The sequence below is a fragment of the Rutilus rutilus genome (assembly GCF_951802725.1).
Source record: "Rutilus rutilus genome assembly, chromosome: 6".
Taxonomy (NCBI): domain Eukaryota; kingdom Metazoa; phylum Chordata; class Actinopteri; order Cypriniformes; family Leuciscidae; genus Rutilus; species Rutilus rutilus.
In genome coordinates, this window is record NC_140214.1 from 28,106,629 (window position 1) to 28,121,802 (window position 15,174).

Consider the following 15,174-nt stretch of genomic DNA (forward strand, 5'->3'; position numbering starts at 1 on the left):
CACCACAGATCTTCAAAACCTCCAGATGTTTCTTGTCCTTTCCCATCATTTTTATGTATAAATACACTAATATCTAATATGTGCTACACTCAAAACTCACTTTGAGATCTGAACTAATTCTGCCAATGACACATCCGCCAATGTCTGTTTCACCTCATTATTCATCTCCTCTGCCATCCTCTCATGATGTGTCGGCAGCGCATTCATTTCCTGTCTTTTCTGTCTTTGTGTTTGAAGGCAGAGAAGAAAGACTTGTAGAGAGTGAGAGAAAAGCTTTGAAGAGGAGCAGTCCTGGGACATGGATGTCTTCTGGGAAAGCAGAGGAGGGGGTTGACTGAAGGGAGTAAGGGCAAGCGAGTGAAGGAGGGGAAGGTTCCTCATTTCTGGGCAAGGTAGGCTCCTATGGTCAAGCCAACGGCCCCGAGAGCGGCTAGACCGAAGACGGTTACTATTGACGACCACGAGCTGCGAAACACTGATTCCCTCTGCCTGCTGTAGAGCTCCACAAATGCCTCCTGGTGGGTGAGAGAGAGAGAGAGAGAGAAAGAAATGTCATTAAAACAGCATTTCATTGAACATATAGGCTCATTTTTTCATGGTGCTTGCTAATGCATCACTATTACCATTTCTTTTACTTCAGAAAATGCAACAGTCTACTCTAGACTTTTAAAATCACATTTGATAAGAATTTACCCAAATTCTTAAATGGCTCCTCATGAATAGATCAAAAGTAATTATAGTTTCTATAAAAGTCTGATACACAGCCTAAACAAAATAGCTAATCACATTCAATCCTCTATTTACTCAAATATAGTAAAAGTGTCCATTTTTTATGCCAGGTCCTTACATTTAATCGTGATATGACACTATAGGGTAGGGCTGTTACCAATCAAATTAAACCATTGGCCGGTTGCATTAACAGCTTAGACTAGTCTGAAAAGTTAGTCATCAAAACTGCTATTGGTCAGACTAGTTCTTAAGACAGTTTTAACATAGAGGCTAAGTTTGTGCAACTAGCCACAGTAATTGCATGAACAAAAAAATCTATACTTTAAATATCAAACTAAAACCGCCAACATTTAGTTCTACGTGCAACATTTTCACACAATTACAAGTATCATGACTACAAGACAGCAAATAATAATAAATAGGATCATAAAGTGAGATATGTAGTGCCAGCATTCCCTTCAAATGTTTTGAATATTTGCAACATTCTCTGGCTTGATAGAGTTTATGCCGTACTGTATGTAAAGTCTTAGGGAAGCCTGTTTAAAGTGTTGCACCTTCTGCCCCCTAGTGGTAAGAATGCAGTCTATGCAGTCCATAGAGATGGAGAGATAAACATACTCAATTCAAGAGCTCTAGGTGAATGCGCAGAGCCTTCCAGAGTCTACATATACATTCCAACCCATACTGCCTTACAATATATGTCAAATATAATCTCATACGGTCACTTCACCTCTGATCAACATTTAGGGCACATTAGTGATTTCCTCACATATGTTAGTCTGTAGTCTCAGACAGTGTAGCGTCTTTAAACACAGAGCAGAGAGGATGTCCGCTAATATGACGACTGTGGGCAACCAGAGCGGACAGAGGAAGAGACATCCCGAACCAAGATCTTTGTGTTTAACAGGATGTCCATACAGCTGAACTGTGGGAGAGTTCCTCCTGTAGTTCCTCTCCAGAGGACGAAACTCAGCGTGTTGGAGACTATTACTACATAGATACCTCATATCTAGTGTAATTATTCTGAAAGCAGTAGACAAAGTATCATTATTATGGGTTTTATAGACATTTATCAGGTTTTGGCACAAAGGAATATTAGAAAATGTTAAATAAAAAAGTGATTCATACAGGTGTGCCATATGACTTCTGTGGAACAAAACTTTAAAAAAAAAATGTTCATGCTGCGTATTACTTGTTACAAACAGCATACAAGCTCCAAAAAGGACAAAAGAGCAGGATTTCCATACAACAAAGCCATGTGAGGAACAGAATATAACTGAAATCTCATTAATGTCAAAATGCATCAAACCAGATTTTGTCAGTGGAATCAAAGTTTTTGTTCTAGTATGTTTCATCATTTACATGAAAACTGACATAACACATTTGGTCAGAAATGTATGCGAATGAGATTTAAGAGATTATTTGTGAATGATGAGTTTGATTTTGGTCAGACAGCTTCTTAAGACCGAGGGGCCGTTTACACAATGGTTTTCAACTAAAAACTGAAAACGTTTTATGCGTTTTGGTCGTTCATTTGCAGTGGTGTTTTGGGGGTCTGAAAATGCAAACTTTTGAAAACAGGTAACAAGTGCAAGTTTTTGAATATGATACTGTTATTGTCTCCATGCAAACTACAAAAATGCGAATTTGTGAAAACTGTGACATCATGTACATGCGTATTACATGTTCAGTCTATAGGTGCGTAGTGTTTCTTTACAAAGTGACATCGCCAACTACTGGCCTGGCAGCAGAATACAGCGGTTGTAGTTGTTTTCGTGGACCCGTGTGAACAGGGACCGTTTTGCCTGTACGTAAAAATGCGAAGGAAAAACTAGTACATCATTTGTCGTGTAGTTCTGGACAGTTCTTATGATACTTCATTAGTGTGTTTTTGTTGGGGTTTTTTTGGAGCTGGAGAGTCCTTGCTGTTATTAACTCACATAGTATGAAAATCAGAGCCAGATCATTCAGTCAAGCTTCTCCTTTTGTATTCCATGGAAGAAAGAAAATCGTGCAGGTTGGAGGTTCATTTTGGGGTGAACTGTTCCTTTAAATTAATATACAGGAAGTATTTCCTTTTATTCAGTCCAAAACACCAGAAAACTATTTCCTCTCATCCTCCCTTCCATGTAGTCTGTGAGAGACACAACACAGCTGAGAATAAAACTCTGACTTCCTTACATTTAAACTGCTCAATCAAGCCTCACGGATGGATAACATTTGTGTATCTCTATTAACCTTCTATGTGAGCCAAAACCACAAGGGAAAATCATCATCTCATCAAGTTCTTATTTAACAGGCATGCAAGCCAGGCCGTTTTTGTGTTGTACTCCCTCGTCCCTTTGTGTACTCCCCTGATGAGACCAAGGCACATTTCAGGTATTAATTAGTAAACAGCACATGCCACCCTCCGCGCAAACAGTGTTTTATGAGGTTTTTTTTCAAGCTGCCCTAGTTAAACTTCACACTGAAAACAATGTGAAGGGAGTCACTGCAGTGACAGCTCGTTGAGTGTGCCTTTGCGTAAAAACCTTTTTATATGTTCGCCCACATAAACATTCCAGTCCAAAACCACCTATTGTACGATATGCCCACAATCGATGGAAAGTCCCTCTGAGAGAACAGCAGGAAACGTTACTTTGGAGAAGTAAAAGATATTTTCCAAAGGTTGCCCAAATGGTGGAGACAGTTCAATGTTAAGAGGCCACAAAATCCTGGAGGCTTGTTTTCATATGACATCAGATCCAAAGAGTTCTAGAAGTGCTTGGGGCCACGTGAGTGAAAATACAAGCAGGAGTAATGGAAGACACTTCACTGATCCATAGAAACCTAAGAGCTTGACCTGGATATAATTTATGGCTACATATCAGTATTTATTACTGTTAAATAAAAACTGTTAAAAAAACATTTTCAGCAATTGAAATAAAGCAGAAATAAAATATAAATATTAGATGAAAAACTTAAAGGTACATGCATGGTACATGCACTTTTACAAGTTGATTGTACTGAAATGTGTGTTGGCAGTGCCTGTACACAACCATCATAAAATGATAAAAATCCATCCAGTGTTTTTTTTTTAAATCTTCTTATACGTTTCCTCCCATCTCAAATCAAGCTGTTCGATTTTGTGACGTCACAAAATCGACGCCCCTCCCACGATGGTTGATTGACAGTGTTTCAACACAGACCCGTCCTCGTGAGCGAGCTGTCAATCATAGCACGCGCCGATTGGCGCGTTCATTGTTGATACAGGAGCACTGAGCAGAATGGCGTCTAAGCTAGGGTGACCATACGTCCTGTTTAACCCGGACATATCTGGCCAGGATTTCGAGATCGCCCAAAATGCTCGGGATTCGTCTTTTGCTTTCTACAGTCACCATTCATTATGTTTACATTATTACGTTATTTGACACTGACACGTACGTGCCAGCTTTGCAGGTCATGCATTCTGATTCACACGGATCCCGATCGAGACGAAAACACAGGAATTTTCTTAGCAATGCTTACACGCACATCAACCGATCACTTGTTTAGCGTTCATGTAAACACTACATTCAGATTAACCAATCGGAATTAATTCAGTACTACTGAATCAAAAGGTGTACATGTAAACAAAATGAATGGCGACGAGAAAGCAAAAGCCGAATCGCGGATATTTTGGGCGATCTCGAAATCCCGGCCGGACATGACCTGGAATATGGTCACCCTAGTCTAAGCGATTGTGGTGTTCTGTTCTTGGGTGTAATAAGGAACACAGCAGTCATTTTGATGTTCTTAAATCCGTACAGTTGAAGACGCAGAGGCTGAGTTTATTTTCGAAGGGAATATTCCCCACGATCAACGTCAATGCTTTCATGTTTGCGCGAATCATTTCACACACCAGACTGCTTTACAAACGAGGTCAGTAAAAAGCTGGTTATTTGCTAAGAAGCTGCTCCTGAAAAAAGGATCAGTACCAACTATTCCTGTTCCTGCTGCACCTCCAGAAGAACTGAAGTGAGTGTAACGTTTTATTGACCTTTATATTAATCTTTATATTAATCTTTGCAAATCGCTTCACGATGAATGCGGCTATACCCTCAGGGTACATTATGGTATGTTTTCTATGTATGACGTTCTCAATATAATTAATAATCCCACGTTTATAATGAACAACGCGTTATGGTTATTGTGTTATTGTCAACACACAAACGGTGTGCGCACAGAACAGAGGGGCGGGGTGAACAAAGCTCATTATCATTTAAAGACACATGCACTTAAACGGCGTGCTGAAAACAGAGCTGTTTTTGACCAGGTAAAATTTGTGTTTTCTGACAATACTAATGAGAATTTTTAATTAAAGTATATTACATATACTTATATATATGAAGAGTTCAGATGTAAAAGCCTCTAAGTGCCATTTGAAATTTTCTTCTAGAATGATAATTTTTATCAAGCTCGTATATTTAATTTCAGTAATTTCACTTAAATGACAATTAATAGGTCATTTTCATTGCCATTTAAGTGAAATTACTGAACTTAAATATACAAGCTTGATAAAAATGATAATTCTAGAAGAAAATTTCACATGGCACTTAGAGGCTTTTGCATCTGAACTCTTCATATGCTGAAGTACAACACATTTGTATAAATGTAATAATATATATACACGCACATGTATTATGTAAAAACAAACTTTTATGTTGGAACGTGATTAATCGATTTGACAGCACTAATATATATATATATATATATATATATATATTATTTAACTGAACATTTCCAGTGTAACTAATCAATGATGTATTAAATGCACTGAAAATGCAATATCTGCCTTCATTTTTAACATATTTTTCTTGGCTCAAAATTGTATTATAACTGCAAAATACAGATGATAACTGGACACTCTTGCCAAATTAAACATGATCAGGTCATGTACAGTACAAACGAAGGGAGGTCATGTGACAGCACATGATTATGTTCTATTTCGCTTTCTGTTTTTGAAATATAGTAAGGAGTATACAGTTTTGTGCATTTTATTTTCAGAAAGTAACGTTTTTTTGGAGAAGTAAACATATAACAATCTATGCGTCACTGCAGAATAGAGCATTTCTAAATGATTTTGAGAGCTTTCTTGACTCCATGAGTGTGTTGGAAATCACGAGATCTGTGGATGATGAGGAGAGAGTCAGGTGGGCATCATGGGACAGGAGCGCAGGAACAAGCGTCACACTTTCATCATTCACTCAGTCAGGCCTTGATACACTCGCACACACACATCACATGTGACTTCTCTTCTGGAGAGTAGCGTATATTTTCCATTACCCTCATGTTGATAGATAAATACACTTCCAGAAACTGATGGCTGTCACAAGATATTCCAACGACACTTTGGATTTTTTGCAACACTTTCACCCAGTCATTTAAAAAAGGTGCAGTGAACTACTTCACAAGAATTTCTTCCCTGTATGTTTCTTGCTTTATACTTTTATTCATGATTGTTATCAATTCAAGGTTGTTTTGCATAGAAGTATACACTCACCTAAAGGATTATTAGGAACACCATACTAATACTGTGTTTGACCCCCTTTCGCCTTCAGAACTGCCTTAATTCTACGTGGCATTGATTCAACAAGGTGCTGAAAGCATTCTTTAGAAATGTTGGCCCATATTGATAGGATAGCATCTTGCAGTTGATGGAGATTTGTGGGATGCACATCCAGGGCACGAAGCTCCCGTTCCACCACATCCCAAAGATGCTCTATTGGGTTGAGATCTGGTGACTCTGGGGGCCATTTTAGTACAGTGAACTCATTGTCATGTTCAAGAAACCAATTTGAAATGATTCGAGCTTTGTGACATGGTGCATTATCCTGCTGGAAGTAGCCATCAGAGGATGGGTACATGGTGGTCATAAAGGGATGGACATGGTCAGAAACAATGGTCAGAAACAATGCTCAGGTAGGCCGTGGCATTTAAACGATGCCCAATTGGCACTAAGGGGCCTAAAGTGTGCCAAGAAAACATCCCCCACACCATTACACCACCACCACCAGCCTGCACAGTGGTAACAAGGCATGATGGATCCATGTTCTCATTCTGTTTACGCCAAATTCTGACTCTACCATCTGAATGTCTCAACAGAAATCGAGACTCATCAGACCAGGCAACATTTTTCCAGTCTTCAACTGTCCAATTTTGGTGAGCTTGTGCAAAATGTAGCCTCTTTTTCCTATTTGTAGTGGAGATGAGTGGTACCCGGTGGGGTCTTCTGCTGTTGTAGTCCATCCGCCTCAAGGTTGTGCGTGTTGTGGCTTCACAAATGCTTTGCTGCATACCTCGGTTGTAACGAGTGGTTATTTCAGTCAAAGTTGCTCTTCTATCAGCTTGAATCAGTCGGCCCATTCTCCTCTGACCTCTAGCACCAACAAGGCATTTTCGCCCACAGGACTGCCGCATACTGGATGTTTTTCCCTTTTCACACCATTCTTTGTAAACCCTAGAAATGGTTGTGCGTGAAAATCCCAGTAACTGAGCAGATTGTGAAATACTCAGACCGGCCCGTCTGGCACCAACAACCATGCCACGCTCAAAATGGCTTAAATCACCTTTCTTTCCCATTCTGACATTCAGTTTGGAGTTCAGGAGATTGTCTTGACCAGGACCACACCCCTAAATGCATTGAAGCAACTGCCATGTGATTGGTTGATTAGATAATTGCATTAATGAGAAATTGAACAGGTGTTCCTAATAATCCTTTAGGTGAGTGTATAAGACCTAAGTTATATCCTGGTAATTTACATGAATTTACAAACAGATGATATTCTGGACACTCTTTATACATATTAACTGAAATATGAACGTAACATGGACCAAAGACATCTAAATGAACCAAAGAGAGGACATGATGTCACAAGATGCAACCCTAAATAGGACAAAATGTTCAAGCATACCTGGTAAGCATTAATAGACGTTACAGAAAGTGGCAAGTCAATATATTGTTTATGCTACATTTACATTTTATATTTCGCATTTCATGCAGGACAGTCCAGTTCTTCGACATTGAACATAATGGAACAGAAAAGCCCAATGCACAAAATTCTCTTGAATTTTACTGTATGTCGTATCATTGTCCAAAAATGAAAATTGGCATCATTTAGGCCTAACGTTACTCACCCTCATGTCATTCCAAACTCATAATGCCAGGCTCAGACTACACAATATTTTTGTCTGTTATGATAGTCACTGTGTCAGATTATGCGATTTTGACTCCTAAATTCTTGTAGTGTCGTCGACAAAAAACATGTCAGACTACACGTTGCTTCACCACAAATTATTGCTTGCGTCTTTAACAACGTGTAATATCATCAAGAAAGCGGAACTAGTGTCGACTGACAGTGTTGTGAGCGTAAACAAACAATGGATACCAAAGCGTTGTGTTTTGCACTGGTTGTCTTGTCGTCAGAAAAGCCCCCAAAAGAAAGAAAACCTGACGGTTGACACGTTCATAGAGAATACGAAGAGGACAGTATGGAATCTGAGATGTGACGGAACCTGTCGTGGAAGACCGGAGAAAAATGTGCAGCGTCGGTTGTCGTCAACAATGACACACTATACGAGATAAAACGATCGATTTTGTCGCTTACGAATCCAAGACACTCTATATCAAACAGATTGTGCCAAAATCGGGCTAAAATCGTGTAGGCTAGCCTAAACGGGCATAAGGCGTTTGGTCATCTTTTTAAACACAAATGATAATAAATAATTAAAAACTTCAACACTTCAAAAATCCATAAAGTCATCATAAAATGAATCCATGTGAATGGAGCTGGTCAAACACTGAGCTCTCTGTATGCGTGTTGATCAATGTTTAAATACAGTATGTCAATAAAAGCCTTATTTAAATCCATTCATGATCGTCTAAGACTTGGATTAAACGAGTTGATTCATATGGATTACATTTACCATCTCTTTATGAACTTCTTGAAGTGTAATAAGTTTTGGTGTAATGTATTATAATGTATAGAGGGACATAAATCCCTCAGGTATCATTAAAAATATTAGATTTTTGGGTGAACCATTGATTACCTTAAAGATTTGTCCTCACAGAAATGACTGCAATAGCTCAACTTGTTAATTAGAAGGTCATATCATATAAATCAATCATATAGTGTATCAAATTACCATCTGATATCATCAATGTCCATTTTTATTTATTTTTTTACTGAAAGGCTGTTATTCAAGATGATGATTATAGTCCTTATGATCTTAATTATTATGAACAGAAAATGCAATTGCTTGTTTTACGTAAAACTAAAAAATTTGGGTCACTTTCATCTTCTTTTCTTTATAATAGATTTTGGGATGTCCTCTACATGTTTTATAGGTCAAAGAAGTAATGGGCTAAATGAATTATTCTTCGTTATCCCATTTTGAAGCTGATCTTCCCATCTTGTGATGTGATTCACTGGAGTGAAGGAGTAATGCTTTCATCAGCAGAAGTGGTTCTTAAGGTCAGTAGGACTGCACAGAGGCTTAAGACTCCCTCTCCACACTCTTCTTTCAGTGCATGCCATATGAAATCGGGAACATTTTGGTGGAAATCTTCTTCAGCCTCCTGCCATGGAAAACCCAGACTAATGAAAACTCCCTGAAGGCTCCCACAGGAGAGTGATGGGGGAGTCATTGTCCTTATGTCGCTGTTCTGCGGCTACAAACCCACATTATTTGCTAGACTTGTGTTTTATTTTTCTCATGAACAGAAAACTGTTTTCCAAAAAACAATATAATTCTGGTATTTATCAGATTAGACCAATGTGTCACTATTCTAACAACAGTAAGAGGTCATCCTGATTTAAAACACATTAAAACAGACAGAGTGCAGCCTTTCCTTGAGAACATATGCTGAAATGATTTGCCATTTACATCATCTGGCCAAATTAGCTTAGTAAAAATACACAGTATATGGTATATTTCAGATACTGTACTGTAAATTAGAGAGAAAAAAAAATGACACAATCTTGCTTTTTCATAATTTCATTGTGTCTACACCATTTCTTTATCCTTATAGAGAGCAATGTGAAATAATGTGCAGAATTATTTAGTTAATTATTATTAACTCCTGAACTCTCTTTGACCCTCTGAGAACGGGGCAGGTTTTTACATGAGTTCGGAGATATTAGCGAGAGTTTGAGATGGTAAATATAAAGAACCAACAGCCAAATAATCTGTCAGATCCTGCAGATAAATGGCCATGATGCGGTGTAGATCTAAAGCAGGACTACACAACAATCTTTGAACTCAACCAATGGTTTTAAAATAAATAATGTAAATAGACTCAACAGTGCACGCCTCTAGACATAACACAGTTGACAAAGCAGGTGGTGATAAGGTGTGCCCTAATCCTAAATCATCTTTACATGTTAAGGCAATGTACTTTTCAGCTTACACAGGCATGGTACAAAAAAGCGACAAGCGATATATCACATCTTTTGTGATTTCATGCTAATTTGAGCTTTGTCCTGCATCATGGAACATGAAAGAAAAAAGCTTGAGAGGGAAGTGTCCGGGCCAAACAACATTGCAGCCATGTTGAAATCCAAGCAGAAGAAATGATTGCTTCAGAGGTTCCCATCAAACAAACAGTAGGCTCCAATGGACAGGTAAAATCACAATATACTTTACTCTGTATCTCAGCATCATCCATTGTATGACAGTAACAGTAGCTCCTTCGGATTGGAAAGATGTTCAAGTCATCATGAAATGGAAATTCACCTATCTGTTTTTTCAGATTTGTCTCCATCCAATCAACAACCAATTGATTGAACCAAGAATACGCCCTAAAAAAAATTATTTCCGACAATCCATTTCACTCTGATGTATGTCACAAAACAGAAGAAAAGATCTGTTTCTATTTCAGTTACATATTAAGTCATCTAAAGCAGTGGATCTCAACCTTTTGGACTTCAAGGCCCACAAATTGCCCACAACTAGAAACATGTATTTTCAGTATATCCAAATACTAAGAAATATCTTGATTTTAAGTTGTTTTCACTTATTTTAATGCTTGTTGTCTTGTTTTAAATCATTTTAAGTCATCTTGAAGCCCCCTTGGAAGTTTGTTTGCCCTCTGGTTGAGAACTACTGATCTAGAGAATATTTTGCTTGACAGAAGTCTGTGCAATTATCAATATTTTTGGTCCATTTTCCTGAAAGAGAATTCCAAAACTTAAATGTGTATACGCTAACTTTGTCACCTTGTAGCAATACACTAGCATTTGGATAATCTCAGAGCAAACACACATGGACTAAAACCCCAAAATGCCAATTCTGATTTCATGAAAGTACCCTGCAAGTCTTGAAACCTCCCACCGTGAAGCCTATTTTTGTCAAGTTGTTCTACAAGGCAAATTTTAATTGCTGCTTTTTAATTGTCAAATATGCCCTAATTGGCCATGTCTATTGCTTTGGGCAGTATTTCTCTTTCAGTGAGGATAGAAAAATTACTTTACTAATTTGAAGCCTGTCACATCGTGCCTGGTTAGGACACAGTGTTAGGAAACAGTGTTGGGCAATTTGTGGACTAGTTTCCACAGAGAAAGAGAAACAGCCAACTTGCTTCACACAATAAGGTCAGCAAGCCTCAGTCTCAGGGGTGTTTGTCCACTGACCTGGCTGAGTGGCAAACTGATGACAGAGGACTTAAATTCTGCCTTGGCTACCAAGATAGTGAAGGATATTGGATAAACTCAAAAGGTGGTGGTGGTGGTGGTGGTGGTGGTGGTGGTGGGGGTGGGGGGGGGGGGGGGGGGTAGCTGTGTCTATTGATTCGACATGGCTACAGAGAAAAAAAATGAGCGACAGTGCTCCTGCCTTACAGTTAATTAAACATGACAAGCATACCACAGTAATCGCAGCTGCCATATCACATGCACCTGCATATTCTTCTGCAGAACGAGGAGGTCTCAAAGAATAAACGAGATTGCATGTCCCGTTTTAAATCAACCCAAAGCATTGGACTTGGAAGTTTTAGTCTAGGTACTGTAGGATAGCACACAATATTGTCCTGTGTTATCATATTTCATCAGTTTGACGCTCTGTGCATCCTGCACACATTGTCATTTCATTGTTTTCCTGTGGCTGGCAGGTTTCCAGAAGAACACTGTTAGTATTCATGGGAAAACACCTGAGGCACCTGAGAGCAGAGCTGACTTGGCATAAGAGATCAAGCCGCATGCAGTCTCCTAAATTATCTGCAATCGGACCTGTTCCTCCACATAAATATTCAAATAAGTGTCAGTGCTAGTGTGTGCACATACACAGAATATCTCATTGGGGCATTCATGCTTCACTGAGAAAAAAAAAAGAAGTGATTTTTAATAGATTGTGGGAAAGCATTTTGCCAGAAATTTTCACAATAGACATTTCTCATCCAAACTAGCTGCATGTAAATAAAATTTGGGGGACTGAGCATTGAGTGACGGTCTTTTTAATTTTGGATGGGAAGCCAGCAAGGAAGAAAGACAAAGGACAATGAACAATGGAAACCAGAGTGACGTTATAATTGAATATCATACCCTGCTTATTTCCCTCAGAACATCAATCCAATATGACCTTCGCTGAAACAATGATCCAATTCTTGAGAAGGCTATTGTCAGAAAAAGATTAATTTAGATCAAACTTGATGGACCTCCTAAAGCAAGAAGGGGAGTTTTTAAGGGAATGTAGCCATTGGTGCTAAGGTATCTTCTTATCCACGAAGAGAACAAGTCATGCTATGAACAGAAAGCATGCTCTTAGCACTTAATGGGCAAATGTTTGTGCCACTGTTTTTTTGACCATTTAACCAACATAGCAAGATTCTCTTCAAACTGTTGCTCCACCATGAAATGTACTATATACCATGTAAATGAAGTTGCAACAAATGATCAATTGCCTTCTAACTCGTTTCAAAATGAAATTGAACCACAATAATTTGCATGAACCAGACACAAGCTAGTCTCAGCCTCAGTAGCTCATCAATTGCCTGACAGCAACACAACTTTAAAGAATTAAGATCAATTAACCAGGACTAAAATCTATATTCTGCTTTGATTTCAAGCATTCACTGAGACTCCTGCAACCAATTTCTTCCATACAGATCTATTATTGTGGTATAATCTATTTGTAATAAAACCACCCCGAATGGTACAGAAAAATGAGTAGTTGTTTGATCGGTGTACATGTGGCGGTTCTTGGCCATAATAGCCTGCGATGAGGACCAGACTTTGTGCCGCAGGTCAAAAGTTTGGCTAAACGATCTTAACTGTTTTAAAACAGTGTCCACCTGGGACTAAAACTTGCAGGCGGGGCAACCAAGAAGAATTTCTGCTGACACAGCCTGGAGCCAAAAATCATTGGGCCATCTCTGAACAGCAGAAAATCAGATAACAATAGAGCTGCACAGCAAGCCATATCAATCCCACACCATGTTCATTGTGTGAAAAGTAACTGATATTCATATTTACACAACTCATATGTGCTTCATGACCATTTTTAATACTTTTAATAAAAACTTAGGAAATGCACAATTACAAAGGCAGACATTGTTGTGTGAAAAAAGCTTTCAACCGCTCCACCTTGAACAGTGGTGACGGAGGTTAATGCATTGTTAGCGGTGGTCTGTGTGTGGGTGTGCTGCCCTTTCCCTGAGGAGAAGGGAAGAAAGCAGCCACCCCTGCTATAAATAAACAGGCCAGGCCTGGCAACTAATCTAATAAAAATGTCCTTATTGTATCTGCCAAGAGCCGGGCAGTCCGAAAGGGCAGGCGTGGTGCATGTGGAGGGCGCAGATATTGGCAAAAGATCGCTGAGTCATCACCTGGTGGAAGGGCGTATGGAGTTGGATGCCGATCTATCCTCTTTCTACAGGCTCTCAGCAATAATCAAGCTTATCAGTGTTGAGGCGACAATTCATAATGACAAAGGCATCCATCTTCATTCAATTGATCGAAGGCTGCAGACTTAAAGTGAAGTGAAATTACTGTGCCATCAAACAGAATTGCAAAAATAATGAATCTTTTTCCCTAACAGTCACCCACCTACCATTAGTCAGACCAACAGTTAGTCCTGCCCCAAAAACTGTTTGAGTATCTCCACCAGCTCAACTGAATAATTTAACAGTGGTAAAATTAAGTGTCTGCATCCATGCGCTCACTAACTAGTGAGAGGATGCATGAAGTAAGTTGTTTATCAGCCGAACACTGGATCAGTTCAAATTAGAGAGTCTTCCAGGACCAGGGGCCAGATTCATGTTTCTTAAAGTCCCCCTGTGGTGAAACTCAAGCTTTTAATGTTGTTTTATGTCTATGTTATGTTTTTAATATGCTTTAATACAAACCATGTGCAAATTCATAAGTCAACACCATTGCTGAGTATTTTCTCTTTAAAACTGCAGTGAAAGAAAGACACGGTCTCAAAAACGCGGTTTGAAATCACTGGTGTTTCTGACATCACAAATTACCTTGTAACCAATCACGTCAACATGTGATCGTCAACGAATGGATCGCCGAGATGGTGTGAGTGAGTGGAGGTGGGGCTAATTTGCATATTCATAGAACAGCGTATACTAAATGAGTCAAGGGTGTAGAGTTAAATTCAATCTATTTTATGGCATGAAGAAATTTTTTGGTGTTTTGGTGGTCAGTTTTGAGGGATAAAATGATTGATTTTAAGATAAATTACACATTTGTAAGAATGCCCATAAGTGCAGACATTGAAAAATTCTTAAGAAGTTCGCAAATATTTTCTTGAGAACACTTTTTTTTTAAGAAGAAGAATGTGACAGGCATTAGTAATGTTATCTGATTGTATGGCAGGTATTGCAGAGGACTTGATCAACTCAATGAAAAACACCTCAAAGGCTGTCTTTTTGCACTGCCTGCGGATTACCAAAAAGAAGACTAAAAGATCAGAAAATTTTTAAGAAATGTTTTTTGGAAACCAAAATATTCGTAACTTTATTCTTAAGTTAGAAAATAAGGAGAAAATAGCAGTTAAGATGAATTTCCTTATAAAGAATGTTTTGTGGATTTGGCCACAAAATGAATTACTGGTCAAAACATTGAGTTTTGTGTCGCTGAGTTTTGGTTAAAACTGTTAAACTTTTAAACTTTTAGTTAAACTAACCTTAAACGTTTGGTTCATTTGATTAGCATAAAAGCCTCCTTCTCAAAAGAGTTGTGCATCAAGGAACCCCCTCAAATCCTCTGGGGTTTGGTTCAAGAAAACTGAATCAAGGGTCGTGATTGATGGTTCAAATTCAGTTCAAACCTTCCATGCGTGAAAATGACATAACTGTGGATGCTTCATATCCTGTGACCATAACCGTTACACTAAAGATCAAACCAAAACATCAAAGACTTTTAGTGTGAGGATCTTTTGTTTCATCTATCAAGAGCATCATTTCAGCTTGCATGACATTTAAGC

General features: G+C 38.6%; 1 protein-coding gene across 1 annotated transcript in view; it reads right to left on the bottom strand.

The window, feature by feature from the left end:
• The window catches only part of bcl2b (BCL2 apoptosis regulator b), a 46,807-nt gene continuing 31,633 nt past the window's right edge, over positions 1-15,174 (bottom strand). Inside the window, exon 2 of the mRNA XM_084411176.1 lies at positions 1-515. Within this exon, the coding sequence (XP_084267302.1) occupies positions 378-515 (138 nt within the window). The 3' untranslated portion in view covers positions 1-377. The remainder of the gene's footprint in view (positions 516-15,174) is intronic.